At 52.1% G+C, this 14,554-nt stretch overlaps 2 protein-coding genes across 5 annotated transcripts in view; one reads left to right on the plus strand and one right to left on the minus strand.

The window, feature by feature from the left end:
• The window catches only part of nuggc (nuclear GTPase, germinal center associated), a 116,118-nt gene extending 108,845 nt beyond the window's left edge, over nt 1–7,273 (plus strand). For 2 of the 4 annotated variants that reach the window (XM_031903781.1, XM_031903782.1), the window contains 2 exons: nt 6,523–6,556; nt 7,149–7,273. In XM_031903781.1, the coding sequence (XP_031759641.1) occupies nt 6,523–6,537 (15 nt within the window). In that variant the 3' untranslated portion in view covers nt 6,538–6,556; nt 7,149–7,273. Of the gene's footprint in view, nt 1–6,519; nt 6,557–7,148 lie in introns of all 4 variants that reach the window. The other 2 variants (XM_031903783.1, XM_031903780.1) reach the window with 1 other exon arrangement.
• Nucleotides 7,274–10,391: 3,118 nt separating this feature from the next.
• On the minus strand, nt 10,392–13,762 carry LOC116411700. Its single transcript, XM_031904486.1, has 2 exons — nt 13,000–13,762; nt 10,392–10,688 (listed from the first exon to the last, which is right to left on the minus strand). The coding sequence occupies exons 1-2, from the start codon at nt 13,702–13,704 to the stop codon at nt 10,683–10,685; spliced, it is 711 nt and encodes a 236-aa protein (XP_031760346.1). The 5' UTR covers nt 13,705–13,762; the 3' UTR covers nt 10,392–10,682.
• Nucleotides 13,763–14,554: the final 792 nt, after the last annotated feature.

The following is a 14,554-nucleotide window of genomic DNA, read 5'->3' on the forward strand; positions in this document are numbered from 1 at the left end:
TCCCTTTCCTTCCAAGTCTTTCGGGGTTCGGGTGCCATTTGGGCCATTCTTCTATCCATTCCAATGGGAGTTTTCCCTTTCCTTCCAATCTTTCGGGGTTCGGGTGCTATTTGGGCCATTTGTTCTATCCATTCTAATGGGAGTTTTCCCTTTCCTTCCAAATCTTTTGGGGTTCGGGTGCCATTTGGGCCATTCTTCTATCCATTCTAATGGGAGTTTTCCCTTTCCTTCCAAGTCTTTCGGGGTTCGGGTGCCATTTGGGCCATTCTTCTATCCGTTCCGATGGGAGTTTTCCCTTTCCTTCCAAGTCTTTCAGGGTTCGGGTGCCATTTGGGCCATTCTTCTATCCATCCTAATGGGAGTTTTCTCTTTTCTTCCAAGTCTTTCAGGGTTCGGGTGCCATTTGGGCCATTCTTCTATCTGTTCCAATGGGAGTTTTCCCTTTCCTTCCAAGTCTTTCAGGGTTCGGGTGCCATTTGGGCCATTCTTCTATCCGTTCCAATGGGAGTTTTCCCTTTCCTTCCAAGTCTTTCAGGGTTCGGGTGCCATTTGGGCCATTCTTCTATCCGTTCCAATGGGAGTTTTCCCTTTCCTTCCAAGTCTTTCAGGGTTCGGGTGCCATTTGGGCCATTCTTCTATCCATTCCGATGGGAGTTTTCCCTTTCCTTCCAAGTCTTTCAGGGTTCGGGTGCCATTTGGGCCATTCTTCTATCCATTCCGATGGGAGTTTTCCCTTTCCTTCCAAGTCTTTCGGGGTTCGGGTGCCATTTGGGCCATTCTTCTATCCATTCTAATGGGAGTTTTCCCTTTCCTTCCAAGTCTTTCGGGGTTCGGGTGCCATTTGGGCCATTCTTCTATAGGGTGCCATTTGGGCCATTCTTCTATCCATTCTAATGGGAGTTTTCCCTTTTCTTCCAAGTCTTTCGGGGTTCGGGTGCCATTTGGGCCATTCTTCTATCCATTCTAATGGGAGTTTTCCCTTTTCTTCCAAGTCTTTCAGGGTTCGGGTGCCATTTGGGCCATTCTTCTATCTATTCCAATGGGAGTTTTCCCTTTTCTTCCAAGTCTTTCGGGGTTCGGGTGCCATTTGGGCCATTCTTCTATCCATTCCAATGGGAGTTTTCCCTTTTCTTCCAAGTCTTTCGGGGTTCGGGTGCCATTTGGGCCATTCTTCTATCCATTCTAATGGGAGTTTTCCCTTTTCTTCCAAGTCTTTCAGGGTTCGGGTGCCATTTGGGCCATTCTTCTATCCATTCCGATGGGAGTTTTCCCTTTCCTTCCAAGTCTTTCGGGGTTCGGGTGCCATTTGGGACATTCTTCTATCCATTCTAATGGGAGTTTTCCCTTTTCTTCCAAGTCTTTCGGGGTTCGGGTGCCATTTGGGCCATTCTTCTATCCATTCTAATGGGAGTTTTCCCTTTTCTTCCAAGTCTTTCAGGGTTCGGGTGCCATTTGGGCCATTCTTCTATCCATTCCAATGGGAGTTTTCCCTTTCCTTCCAAGTCTTTCAGGGTTCGGGTGCCATTTGGGCCATTCTTCTATCCATTCTAATGCGAGTTTTCCCTTTCCTTCCAAGTCTTTCAGGGTTCGGGTGCCATTTGGGCCATTCTTCTATCCATTCCAATGGGAGTTTTCCCTTTCCTTCCAAGTCTTTCGGGGTTCGGGTGCCATTTGGGCCATTCTTCTATCCATTCCAGTGGGAGTTTTCCCTTTCCTTCCAAGTCTTTCGGGGTTCGGGTGCCATTTGGGCCATTCTTCTATCCATTCCAATGGGAGTTTTCCCTTTCCTTCCAAGTCTTTCAGGGTTCGGGTGCCATTTGGGCCATTCTTCTATCCATTCCAATGGGAGTTTTCCCTTTCCTTCCAAGTCTTTCGGGGTTCGGGTGCCATTTGGGCCATTCTTCTATCCATTCCAATGGGAGTTTTCCCTTTCCTTCCAATCTTTCGGGGTTCGGGTGCTATTTGGGCCATTTGTTCTATCCATTCTAATGGGAGTTTTCCCTTTCCTTCCAAATCTTTTGGGGTTCGGGTGCCATTTGGGCCATTCTTCTATCCATTCTAATGGGAGTTTTCCCTTTCCTTCCAAATCTTTTGGGGTTCGGGTGCCATTTGGGCCATTCTTCTATCCGTTCCGATGGGAGTTTTCCCTTTCCTTCCAAGTCTTTCGGGGTTCGGGTGCCATTTGGGCCATTCTTCTATCCGTTCCGATGGGAGTTTTCCCTTTTCTTCCAAGTCTTTCAGGGTTCGGGTGCCATTTGGGCCATTCTTCTATCCGTTCCGATGGGAGTTTTCCCTTTCCTTCCAAGTCTTTCGGGGTTCGGGTGCCATTTGGGCCATTCTTCTATCCATTCTAATGGGAGTTTTCCCTTTCCTTCCAAGTCTTTCGGGGTTCGGGTGCCATTTGGGCCATTCTTCTATCCATTCCAATGGGAGTTTTCCCTTTCCTTCCAAGTCTTTCAGGGTTCGGGTGCCATTTGGGCCATTCTTCTATCCATTCCAATGGGAGTTTTCCCTTTCCTTCCAAATCTTTTGGGGTTCGGGTGCCATTTGGGCCATTCTTCTATCCATTCCAATGGGAGTTTTCCCTTTCCTTCCAAGTCTTTCGGGGTTCGGGTGCCATTTGGGCCATTCGTCTATCCATTCCAGTGGGAGTTTTCCCTTTCCTTCCAAGTCTTTTGGGGTTCGGGTGCCATTTGGGCCATTCTTCTATCCATTCTAATGAGAGTTTTCCCTTTTCTTCCAAGTCTTTAGGGGTTCGGGTGCCATTTGGGCCATTCTTCTATCCATTCTAATGGGAGTTTTCCCTTTCCTTCCAATCTTTCGGGGTTCGGGTGCCATTTGGGCCATTTGTTCTATCCATTCTAATGGGAGTTTTCCCTTTCCTTCCAAATCTTTTGGGGTTCGGGTGCCATTTGGGCCATTCTTCTATCCATTCCAATGGGAGTTTTCCCTTTCCTTCCAAGTCTTTCAGGGTTCGGGTGCCATTTGGGCCATTCTTCTATCCATTCTAATGGGAGTTTTCCCTTTTCTTCCAAGTCTTTCAGGGTTCGGGTGCCATTTGGGCCATTCTTCTATCCATTCCAATGGGAGTTTTCCCTTTCCTTCCAAGTCTTTCGGGGGTTCGGGTGCCATTTGGGCCATTCTTCTATCCATTCCAATGGGAGTTTTCCCTTTCCTTCCAAGTCTTTCAGGGTTCGGGTGCCATTTGGGCCATTCTTCTATCCATTCTAATGGGAGTTTTCCCTTTTCTTCCAAGTCTTTCAGGGTTCGGGTGCCATTTGGGCCATTCTTCTATCCATTCTAATGGGAGTTTTCCCTTTTCTTCCAAGTCTTTCGGGGTTCGGGTGCCATTTGGGCCATTCTTCTATCCGTTCCAATGGGAGTTTTCCCTTTTCTTCCAAGTCTTTCGGGGTTCGGGTGCCATTTGGGCCATTCTTCTATCCGTTCCAATGGGAGTCTTCCCTTTTCTTCCAAGTCTTTCGGGGTTCGGGTGCCATTTGGGCCATTCTTCTATCCGTTCCAATGGGAGTTTTCCCTTTTCTTCCAAGTCTTTCAGGGTTCGGTTGCCATTTGGGCCATTCTTCTATCCGTTCCGATGGGAGTTTTCCCTTTCCTTCCAAGTCTTTCAGGGTTCGGGTGCCATTTGGGCCATTCTTCTATCCATTCTAATGGGAGTTTTCCCTTTCCTTCCAAGTCTTTCGGGGTTCGGGTGCCATTTGGGCCATTCTTATATCCATTCTAATGGGAGTTTTCCCTTTTATTCCAAGTCTTTCGGGGTTCGGGTGCCATTTGGGCCATTCTTCTATCCATTCCAATGGGAGTTTTCCCTTTCCTTCCAAGTCTTTCAGGGTTCGGGTGCCATTTGGGCCATTCTTCTATCCATTCTAATGGGAGTTTTCCCTTTCCTTCCAAGTCTTTCAGGGTTTGGGTGCCATTTGGGCCATTCTTCTATCCATTCCAATGGGAGTTTTCCCTTTCCTTCCAAGTCTTTCAGGGTTCGGGTGCCATTTGGGCCATTCTTCTATCCATTCCAATGGGAGTTTTCCCTTTCCTTCCAAATCTTTTGGGGTTCGGGTGCCATTTGGGCCATTCTTCTATCCATTCCAGTGGGAGTTTTCCCTTTCCTTCCAAGTCTTTCGGGGTTCGGGTGCCATTTGGGCCATTCTTCTATCCATTCCAGTGGGAGTTTTCCCTTTCCTTCCAAGACTTTCGGGGTTCGGGTGCCATTTGAGCCATTCTTCTATCCATTCTAATGGGAGTTTTCCCTTTCCTTCCAAGTCTTTCAGGGTTCGGGTGCCATTTGGGCCATTCTTCTATCCATTCTAATGGGAGTTTTCCCTTTCCTTCCAATCTTTCGGGGTTCGGGTGCCATTTGGGCCATTTATTCTATCCATTCTAATGGGAGTTTTTCCTTTCCTTCCAAATCTTTTGGGGTTCGGGTGCCATTTGGGCCATTCTTCTATCCATTCTAATGGGAGTTTTCCCTTTCCTTCCCAGTCTTTCAGGGTTCGGGTGCCATTTGGGCCATTCTTCTATCCATTCTAATGGGAGTTTTCCCTTTCCTTCCAAGTCTTTCAGGGTTCGGGTGCCATTTGGGACATTCTTCTATCCGTTCGAATGGGAGTTTTCCCTTTCCTTCCAAGTCTTTCAGGGTTCGGGTGCCATTTGGGCCATTTGTTCTATCCATTCTAATGGGAGTTTTCCCTTTCCTTCCAAATCTTTCAGGGTTCGGGTGCCATTTGGGCCATTTGTTCTATCCATTCTAATGGGAGTTTTCCCTTTCCTTCCAATCTTTCGGGGTTCGGGTGCTATTTGGGCCATTTGTTCTATCCATTCTAATGGGAGTTTTCCCTTTCCTTCCAAATCTTTTGGGGTTCTGGTGCCATTTGGGCCATTCTTCTATCCATTCTAATGGGAGTTTTCCCTTTCCTTCCAAGTCTTTCGGGGTTCGGGTGCCATTTGGGCCATTCTTCTATCCATTCTAATGGGAGTTTTCCCTTTCCTTCCAAGTCTTTCAGGGTTCGGGTGCCATTTGGGACATTCTTCTATCCGTTCGAATGGGAGTTTTCCCTTTCCTTCCAAGTCTTTCGGGGTTCGGGTGCCATTTGGGCCATTCTTCTATCCGTTCCAATGGGAGTTTTCCCTTTCCTTCCAAGTCTTTCAGGGTTCGGGTGCCATTTGGGCCATTCTTCTATCCATCCTAATGGGAGTTTTCCCTTTCCTTCCAAGTCTTTCAGGGTTCGGGTGCCATTTGGGCCATTCTTCTATCCATTCCAATGGGAGTTTTCCCTTTCCTTCCAAGTCTTTCAGGGTTCGGGTGCCATTTGGGCCATTCTTCTATCCGTTCCAATGGGAGTTTTCCCTTTCCTTCCAAGACTTTCAGGGTTCGGGTGCCATTTGGGCCATTCTTCTATCCGTTCCAATGGGAGTTTTCCCTTTCTTTCCAAGTCTTTCAGGGTTCGGGTGCAATTTGGGCCATTCTTCTATCCGTTCCAATGGGAGTTTTCCCTTTTCTTCCAAGTCTTTCAGGGTTCGGGTGCCATTTGGGCCATTCTTCTATCCGTTCCAATGGGAGTTTTCCCTTTCCTTCCAAGTCTTTCAGGGTTCGGGTGCCATTTGGGCCATTCTTCTATCCGTTCCAATGGGAGTTTTCCCTTTCCTTCCAAGACTTTCAGGGTTCGGGTGCCATTTGGGCCATTCTTCTATCCGTTCCAATGGGAGTTTTCCCTTTCTTTCCAAGTCTTTCAGGGTTCGGGTGCCATTTGGGCCATTCTTCTATCCATTCCAATGGGAGTTTTCCCTTTTCTTCCAAGTCTTTCAGGGTTCGGGTGCCATTTGGGCCATTCTTCTATCCATTCCAATGGGAGTTTTCCCTTTTCTTCCAAGTCTTTCGGGGTTCGGGTGCCATTTGGGCCATTCTTCTATCCATTCCAATGGGAGTTTTCCCTTTCCTTCCAAGTCTTTCAGGGTTCGGGTGCCATTTGGGCCATTCTTCTATCCATTCTAATGGGAGTTTTCCCTTTTCTTCCAAGTCTTTCAGGGTTCGGGTGCCATTTGGGCCATTCTTCTATCCATTCCAATGGGAGTTTTCCCTTTCCTTCCAAGTCTTTCGGGGTTCGGGTGCCATTTGGGCCATTCTTCTATCCATTCCAATGGGAGTTTTCCCTTTTCTTCCAAGTCTTTCGGGGTTCGGGTGCCATTTGGGCCATTCTTCTATCCATTCCAATGGGAGTTTTCCCTTTTCTTCCAAGTCTTTCCGGGTTCGGGTGCCATTTGGGCCATTCTTCTATCCATTCCAAAGGGAGTTTAACTCCTCACTGCAATTATTATGAATTAATTAATGGTTCAATTGCACAGAATCCGATTCACGACTGTTGGGCCTGTTGGGTTCCTATTGCTCTGCTACACCTACTAGTGAATTATCTGCCATGTAGAAAGGCAGAACCAGTGGCTGATGTGGGCTGGGCTTACGTGTTCCAATGAAAATGCCCCTAACTGTTCTCCTTCTCTTCCCAACAGCAGAACCTGGAATCCTAAAAGGGCTGTGTAGCTTCAGGTAAGAACCCTTCACCCACATACAAATCTAGCACTGGCTACTGGGTGACATACACAGGTGCATTATGGGACTTGGAGTCCTGCCCAACCACGCTGTGACACAGTCAGAAGGGAACTATGGGAAATGGAGTGAGTCCCTCCCACTTCAGGGTTATGGGGTTGTGACACAGACAGAAGGGAACTATGGGAAATGGAGTGAATCCCTCCCACTTCAGGGTTATGGGGTTGTGACACAGACAGAAGGGAACTATGGGGAATGGAGTGAATCCCTCCCACTTCAGGGTTATGGGGTTGTGACACAGACAGAAGGGAACTATGGGGAATGGAGTGAGTCCCTCCCACTTCAGGGTTATGGGGTTGTGACACAGACAGAAGGGAACTATGGGGAATGGAGTGAGTCCCTCCCACTTCAGGGTTATGGGGTTGTGACACAGACAGAAGGGAACTATGGGGAATGGAGTGAGTCCCTCCCACTTCAGGGTTATGGGGTTGTGACACAGACAGAAGGGAACTATGGGGAATGGGGTGAGTCAATCTGAGCAGTGTAAGAGGGTGGGGTAATTACAAATCACCCCCTGTTGGTGCCATTACAGGAGACCTTCATGCCGAGATGTTCGAGCCGTGGGACTGAATGGAACGGAAATATAAACCTGCTGCCCGGGGCCCTGTGCCTGGTGGGGAGTTACTGCACTAATAAAGTTCTGTTGTACAGTAAGTGCCCCTGTGTGTCTGTGTCATGGGGGGGGGGCAGGTACTGTGTGCAAACACTCACTGTATCACAATAGCCTTGGGTACATCCCCAACCCCCTCACTGCCCTCCCCGTGAGGAACCCCCTACCCAACATCCCCCGGCAGGGCATTCCCCAACCCCCTCACTGCCCTCACCGTGAGGAACCCCCTACCCAACATCCCCCGGCAGGGCATTCCCCAACCCCCTCACTGCCCTCACCGTGAGGAACCCCCTACCCAACATCCCCCGGCAGGGCATTCCCCAACCCCCTCACTGCCCTCACCGTGAGGAACCCCCTACCCAACATCCCCCGGCAGGGCATTCCCCAACCCCCTCACTGCCCTCACCGTGAGGAACCCCCTACCCAACATCCCCCGGCAGGGCATTCCACAACCCCCTCACTGCCCTCACCGTGAGGAACCCCCTACCCAACATCCCCCGGCAGGGCATTCCCCAACCCCCTCACTGCCCTTACCTTGAGGAACCCCCTACCCAACACCCCCTGGCAGGGCATTCCCCAACCCCCTCACTGACCTCACCGTGAGGAACCCCCTACCCAACACCCCCCGGCAGGGCATTCCCCAACCCCCTCACTGCCCTCACCGTGAGGAACCCCCTACCCAACATCCCCCGGCCCCCCGGCAGGGCATTCCCCAACCCCCTCACTGCCCTCACCGTGAGGAACCCCCTACCCAACATCCCCCGGCAGGGCATTCCCCAACCCCCTCACTGCCCTCACCGTGAGGAACCCCCTACCCAACATCCCCCGGCAGGGCATTCCCCAACCCCCTCACTGCCCTCACCGTAAGGAACCCCCTACCCAACATCCCCCGGCAGGGCATTCCCCAACCCCCTCACTGCCCTCACCGTGAGGAACCCCCTACCCAACATCCCCCGGCAGGGCATTCCCCAACCCCCTCACTGCCCTCACCGTGAGGAACCCCCTACCCAACATCCCCCGGCAGGGCATTCCCCAACCCCCTCACTGCCCTCCCCGTGAGGAACCCCCTACCCAACATCCCCCGGCAGGGCATTCCCCAACCCCCTCACTGCCCTCACCGTGAGGAACCCCCTACCCAACATCCCCCGGCAGGGCATTCCCCAACCCCCTCACTGCCCTCCCCGTGAGGAACCCCCTACCCAACATCCCCCGGCAGGGCATTCCCCAACCCCCTCACTGCCCTCACCTTGAGGAACCCCCTACCCAACACCCCCTGGCAGGGCATTCCCCAACCCCCTCACTGCCCTCACCGTGAGGAACCCCCTACCCAACATCACCCGGCCCCCCGGCAGGGCATTCCCCAACCCCCTCACTGCCCTCACCGTGAGGAACCCCCTACCCAACATCCCCCGGCAGGGCATTCCCCAACCCCCTCACTGCCCTCACCGTGAGGAACCCCCTACCCAACATCCCCCGGCAGGGCATTCCCCACCCCCTCACTGCCCTCACCGTGAGGAACCCCCTACCCAACATCCCCCGGCAGGGCATTCCCCAACCCCCTCACTGCCCTCACCGTGAGGAACCCTCTACCCAACATCCCCCGGCAGGGCATTCCCCAACCCCCTCACTGCCCTCACCGTGAGGAACCCCCTACCCAACATCCCCCGGCAGGGCATTCCCCAACCCCCTCACTGCCCTCACCGTGAGGAACCCCCTACCCAACATCCCCCGGCAGGGCATTCTCCAACCCCCTCACTGCCCTCACCGTGAGGAACCCCCTACCCAACATCCCCCGGCAGGGCATTCCCCAACCCCCTCACTGCCCTCACCGTGTGTCACACAACGTATGACGTATGAGCCGCTAGCACAATCAGGGAAATACCACACGTGCCACAGGGGTTGTTTCACAGGGGTTTATTACAACCAAATGTAGATAAACAGGGAAAGGGCAATACGCATGGAAGGCCCACAAGTCCCAATCACATCAATCCTCCTACAGGGAGTCTTCAGGGCAACCCCCCTCTGCACAGTCTCCAGGGAACAAAGGCAGGGTCTCCTAGCCCAACCCCCAATACACAAAGGTGTCCCACCCAGAGACCCCACAATTACCTGGGTAGCCTCCCCAGGCAGTTCCAATGGGAATAAACAAAGTTCCTTTTTGGGGAGTTCCACAGAAACACACTACCTTGGTTCCAGGGGCAAACAGTCCTTCCACAGGGGTTAGGGTAATCCAGTTGGAGGGAATCTTCCTGCCTGAGCTAGGGTGGATCCCAAGGAACCGCAGGGGAGGGTGTCCCGCCGCAGCTAGGGTGGATCCCAAGGAACCGCAGGGGAGGGTGTCCCGCCGCAGCTAGGGTGGATCCCAAGGAACCGCAGGGGAGGGTGTCCCGCCGCAGCTAGGGTGGATCCCAAGGAACCGCAGGGGAGGGTGTCCCGCCGCAGCTAGGGTGGATCCCAAGGAACCGCAGGGGAGGGTGTCCCACCGCAGCTAGGGTGGATCCCAAGGAACCGCAGGGGAGGGTGTCCTGCCGTAGCGAGGTTACACCCAGATGAACAAAAAGCCCTTCTCCACCCACAACCTCTGGGTTTTCTACCCTGCTGCTGGTACCTCCCCTCTTTTCAACACCCCCTAGGATTGATTGGTTAGGAGGCTGACCCTGCTTCTGCTTAACCCAACCCTAGCAGCTCCAATTGGCAGGGTCCCCTGCAGCATCATTAGGGGAGGGGTTTAACCTAGGAGGGACTTGCCCAGCTCCTCTGGAGGGGACTTCTGGGAGCTTCTTTGTTTAAAACCCTTTCGGCGGGAAAACAGAACAATGTGCTGCCACCATCTTGGCTAGATCATGCACTGGCTAAACATGGAGCCAGTATAAGGGTTTTTGGTCACACTTCTCCCCCCTGGCGCAGGTGGTTTCTCTGGGTCTCCCCTTTATTAGGGAGGGCCTCAGGAACCACCGCTGGTCGGATAGTCCTCCTGGCGTGAGAGTCCATCTGCATTGTGATGCTCTTTTCCCTTTCGGTGTTGAATGGTGAAGTTATACTGTTGAAGCAGGAGGCTCCATCTTAGAAGTTTCCCATTGTCTCCTGAGACCCTCTGTAACCAACTGAGGGGGTTGTGATCTGTTACAACAGTGAATTCTCTGCCATACAGATAGGGCGGCAGTTTCTGTAAAGCCCATACAATTGCCAGGCACTCCTTTTCAATGGTGGCATAGGCAGCCTCTCGGGGTAACAGTTTCCTGCTCAGGTAGGCAACGGGGTGCTCCTCACCGTAGGTATTAACTTGGGAAAGTACTGCTCCAAGGCCAAAATTGGAAGCATCAGTCTGCAAAATGAAGCGCCGGGAGAAATCTGGGGCCGCCAGCACAGGGGAACTAGCCAGAGCTTGCTTTAGAGCGTTCATGGCTGACTCACATTCTGGGGGCCACACAATGGTTCGAGAACGTTGGCGACTTGTCAGATCTGTCAGGGGTTTGGCAACAGTACTATAGTTAGGGATAAATTTCCCATAATAACCTGAAGTTCCTAAGAAGGCTAATACCTGTTTCTGAGTTTTGGGTATAGGCCACTGACAAATTGCCTCAACTTTAGCAGGATCAGGGCGAAGCTGTCCCCCCCCAACTCTATGTCCCAAGTATTGTACCTCGGCCATGGCTAAGTGGCACTTTTCTGGCTTAAGGGTAAGCCCAGCATCCTGAATTTGAGCAAACACTCGCTGGAGGTGCTGGAGATGCTCCTCCCAAGTCTGGCTAAAGACAGCTATGTCATCCAGATAGGCCTGAGCAAAGTCCTGCATTCCCTCCAGCAGCCTGTTCACCAGGCGTTGGAAAGTTGCGGGCGCGTTTCTCATACCAAAGGGCATTACCGTAAACTGGTATAAACCAAAGGGGGTGAGGAAGGCTGACTTTTCCTGGGTACTATGGGCAAGGGGAATCTGCCAGTAACCGCGGCTGAGATCAAGGGTAGTCAAATATTTTGCATTTCCCAGCCGGTCTAAGAGCTCATCTACCCTGGGCATTGGGTAAGCATCAGTGGTGGTCACATCATTAAGTCGTCTATAGTCCACACAGAATCGGGTACTACCATCTTTCTTGGGCACCAGCACCACAGGTGAAGCCCATGGGCTATGGGAGGGAGTAATAACCCCAAAGGCCAACATCTCATCTATCTGACTTTTCATCTCTGGCCGAACTGCTTCGGCCACTCGGTAAGCAGGGCTACGTATAGGTAACTGAGTTCCTGTATCAACTTTATGTTCAGCCCAGTGGGTGTGCCCTGGGTTCGCCGAAAACATGGGAGAATAGGAATGTAAAATTTTACGAAGTTGGTCTTGTTGAGATAGGTGAAGGTGGTCACTTATGGTAACTGCATCTATTCCCCTGGCTGAAGTGGCCTCCTCAATAAGGTTGGGGATTGGAGGATCATCAGTACCTTCAACTGGTGCACTGCATATGGCACTAACAATGTCCTCTCTGATGTGATAAGGCTTCATCATATTTATGTGGACAGTGTTATAGTGAGATGGGTCCTCAGGGGGAGTTACCACATAGGTTGTATCATGAAGCTTATGAGTGACCACATAGGGTCCTTCCCATGCAGCCTGGAGCTTGTCATGACGTGTGGGAACTAGGAGAAGCACCTTGTCTCCTTCCATAAACCTGCGTTCCCTGGCCTTGCGGTCATACCACACTTTCTGCCTTTGCTGAGCTGCGGAGAGGTGATCATGTGCCAGGCTGGTCATTTGTTCCAGACGCTGGCGGAACTTTAATACATAGGGGATTATGGGGACTTCTTGTGATTGTGGGGCCCCTTCCCAATATTCACATAGTAAATCTAAGGGGCCTCGGACCCTTCGACCATACAACAGTTCAAAGGGAGAGAATCCTGTGGACTCTTGGGGAACTTCTCGATAGGCAAATAGCAAATGGGGCAAATAACGCTCCCAGTCCTTCTCGCCAGATTCCACAAATGTCCGTAACATGGTCTTTAGTGTCCCATTAAATCTCTCACAAAGACCATTTGTCTGGGGGTGGTATGGGGATGAGTGGATCGCCCGGACCCCACAACGCTGCCACAGGCATTGCAGTAGTTGGGATGTGAACTGGGGTCCCTGGTCTGACAATATTTCACTAGGAAAGCCCACCCGACTGAAAATCTGGATAAGGGCATCAGCCACTGTGGGGGCATCAATTTTACGCAATGCTACAGCTTCTGGGTACCGGGTGGCATAATCCATTACAGTTAGGATATATTTTTTTTCAGAACGGCTTGGCCGGCTAAGTGGCCCAATAAGATCAACTGCCACCCGTTGGAAGGGCTCACTGATGATGGGCAAGGGGCAGAGGGGAAACTTGGGCTTATTATTGGCCCTGCCAGTCCTCTGACAGCTGTCACATGTGCGGCAGTACCGCGTCACCTCCTGTGAGATGCCAGGCCAGTAAAAATTTTGGGTCAATCGGTGTCGAGTACGGGTAACCCCCTGGTGTCCAGCTAAAGGGATCTCATGGGCCATGTGAAGAAGCTGAGCCCGGTAACTCAGGGGTACTATAAGTTGTCGGGAACACTTCCATGGCTGGTTGGGGTTCCCCTTCACAATCCTATAGAGTAGCCCCCGCTCCCAAACAATCTGTTCCCCTCGCTCATTTGGGGGTTTCCCTGCCTTAATTCGTATACATTCTAAGGTAGGGTCAGTGTGCTGAGCTTCCCTAAAGGTAGTGGGGTGGAGCAAGTCAGGGGTAGGGGGACTGTCACAGTCAGCTGCAGGTTCTCTTACCCCTTGTGGCGCATCCATGGAGACAGCGTTGGCTTCATTAGTATTTCGGGAGAGGCTGCATTCAATATGGCCCACATCGTTGCCCAGGAGGATCTCAGCAGGCAGTTGTCGCAGTATGCCAACTCGATGAGTAAACGGCCCATGTCCTAGATCCAAGGTGACCTGGGCTATGGGAATATCTTGTTTGTGGCCCCCAGCCAGAACAATGCGGGCAGTTTTGCCAGGAATCACTGCATCTGCAGAGACAATATGGGTCTCCACTAGGGTAATAAATGATCCTGAGTCTAAGAACCCCTCCACCTGCCTACCATTGATCCTGACAGGAAGTACATGTTTTCTGGGCTGTCCACTGTTGTCCCAGCCCATCCCCAAGACAACATATTCCTCTATTACATCCTCTCTCGGCCTGGGAGGGGCAACCGCTGGGTCTGTGGTAAGCTGCCGTACTGTCTGGATAACCTGCTGACGAATATTGGGTCCTGGTGAAGAGACAGCAGCGACCTGCCGAGGTGCAGAGAGCCTCCCTGTGGGCCCTGGCGGGGCAGGACGTAGATTTAAAGGGCAGGCTGGAGATAAATGGGCCAGAGATCCACAACGGAAACAGGTCCAGGGTGGGGCTGCGCGAGTAGGTGCTGAGAGGGTGCGGTTAGGTATATGGTTTAACCGCGGAGGCTGGGGGCGGTCCAGACCACGGGTGTTGACCATAGTACCTGAAGCAAGGGTAAGGGGGCGGGCCTGGGAGCGGTTCTCAATATACTCATCCGCTAGCTTGGTGGCCTCATCTAGGGTGCCTGGCCTAATGGAATAGCTGGCTAAAAGTATCCGCCGTACCTCCCCATAATTCGCCCTCTGAGGATATGGGATTTCCTGATAAACTTCATTAGCTTTGCCTGTGAGCTTACCCGCCAGGATAAGCACCCACTCCTCCTGAGGGACTCGGAGGTCCTCACACAAACCTTCAAAGGAGCGAAGGAAACCGTCTATGCTCTGCTTAGATTCATCAAATATGGGGAAAGCAGCATGAGTCAATTTCACCACTCGCCGCTGAGCATTGGGTGACCCCACAGCAGGCACAGAGCTCGAGGGCCCAGACTGATTGGCCTGCAAAGTTAGGCGCCATACCTCTAGCCGTTCTGCTGGGGACAGGCCTGGGCCAATAGCAGCTAAGTGTTTATGGAACATAGTGAGAGTGCTGTCCTCACCTCCCTCCGCTGCATCTTGATGCAAGTTACAGATCTCTTCTCCCCCCTCAGGGGGTCCCCCTGGGTGTTGCCTTCTTGGGTAGGCTGAGCATGGGGAGTGAGTAGCTCCATCAGCTCGTGTCTCCGCTTCCCCTCTGGGTCAATACCCCACCGGTGGCAGAGCCGTTGCAGCATGGGTAGCCGGAGCTCAGAGAGCTCATGAGCTGTAAGGTCCAAGTAGTTCCCTGATGTGCTAGCATCCATATCCCACCGCTGCCACCAGAAATGTCACACAACGTATGACGTATGAGCCGCTAGCACAATCAGGGAAATACCACACGTGCCACAGGGGTTGTTTCACAGGGGTTTATTAC

This window comes from Xenopus tropicalis, chromosome 6 (genome assembly GCF_000004195.4).
Source record: "Xenopus tropicalis strain Nigerian chromosome 6, UCB_Xtro_10.0, whole genome shotgun sequence".
NCBI lineage: Eukaryota > Metazoa > Chordata > Amphibia > Anura > Pipidae > Xenopus > Xenopus tropicalis.

What these genes read in the sequence shown, in the direction of transcription:
- LOC116411700 (XM_031904486.1), bottom strand. Translation starts at nt 13,704, where the DNA reads ATGGTCAACACCCGTGGTCTGGACCGCCCCCAGCCTCCGCGGTTAAAC.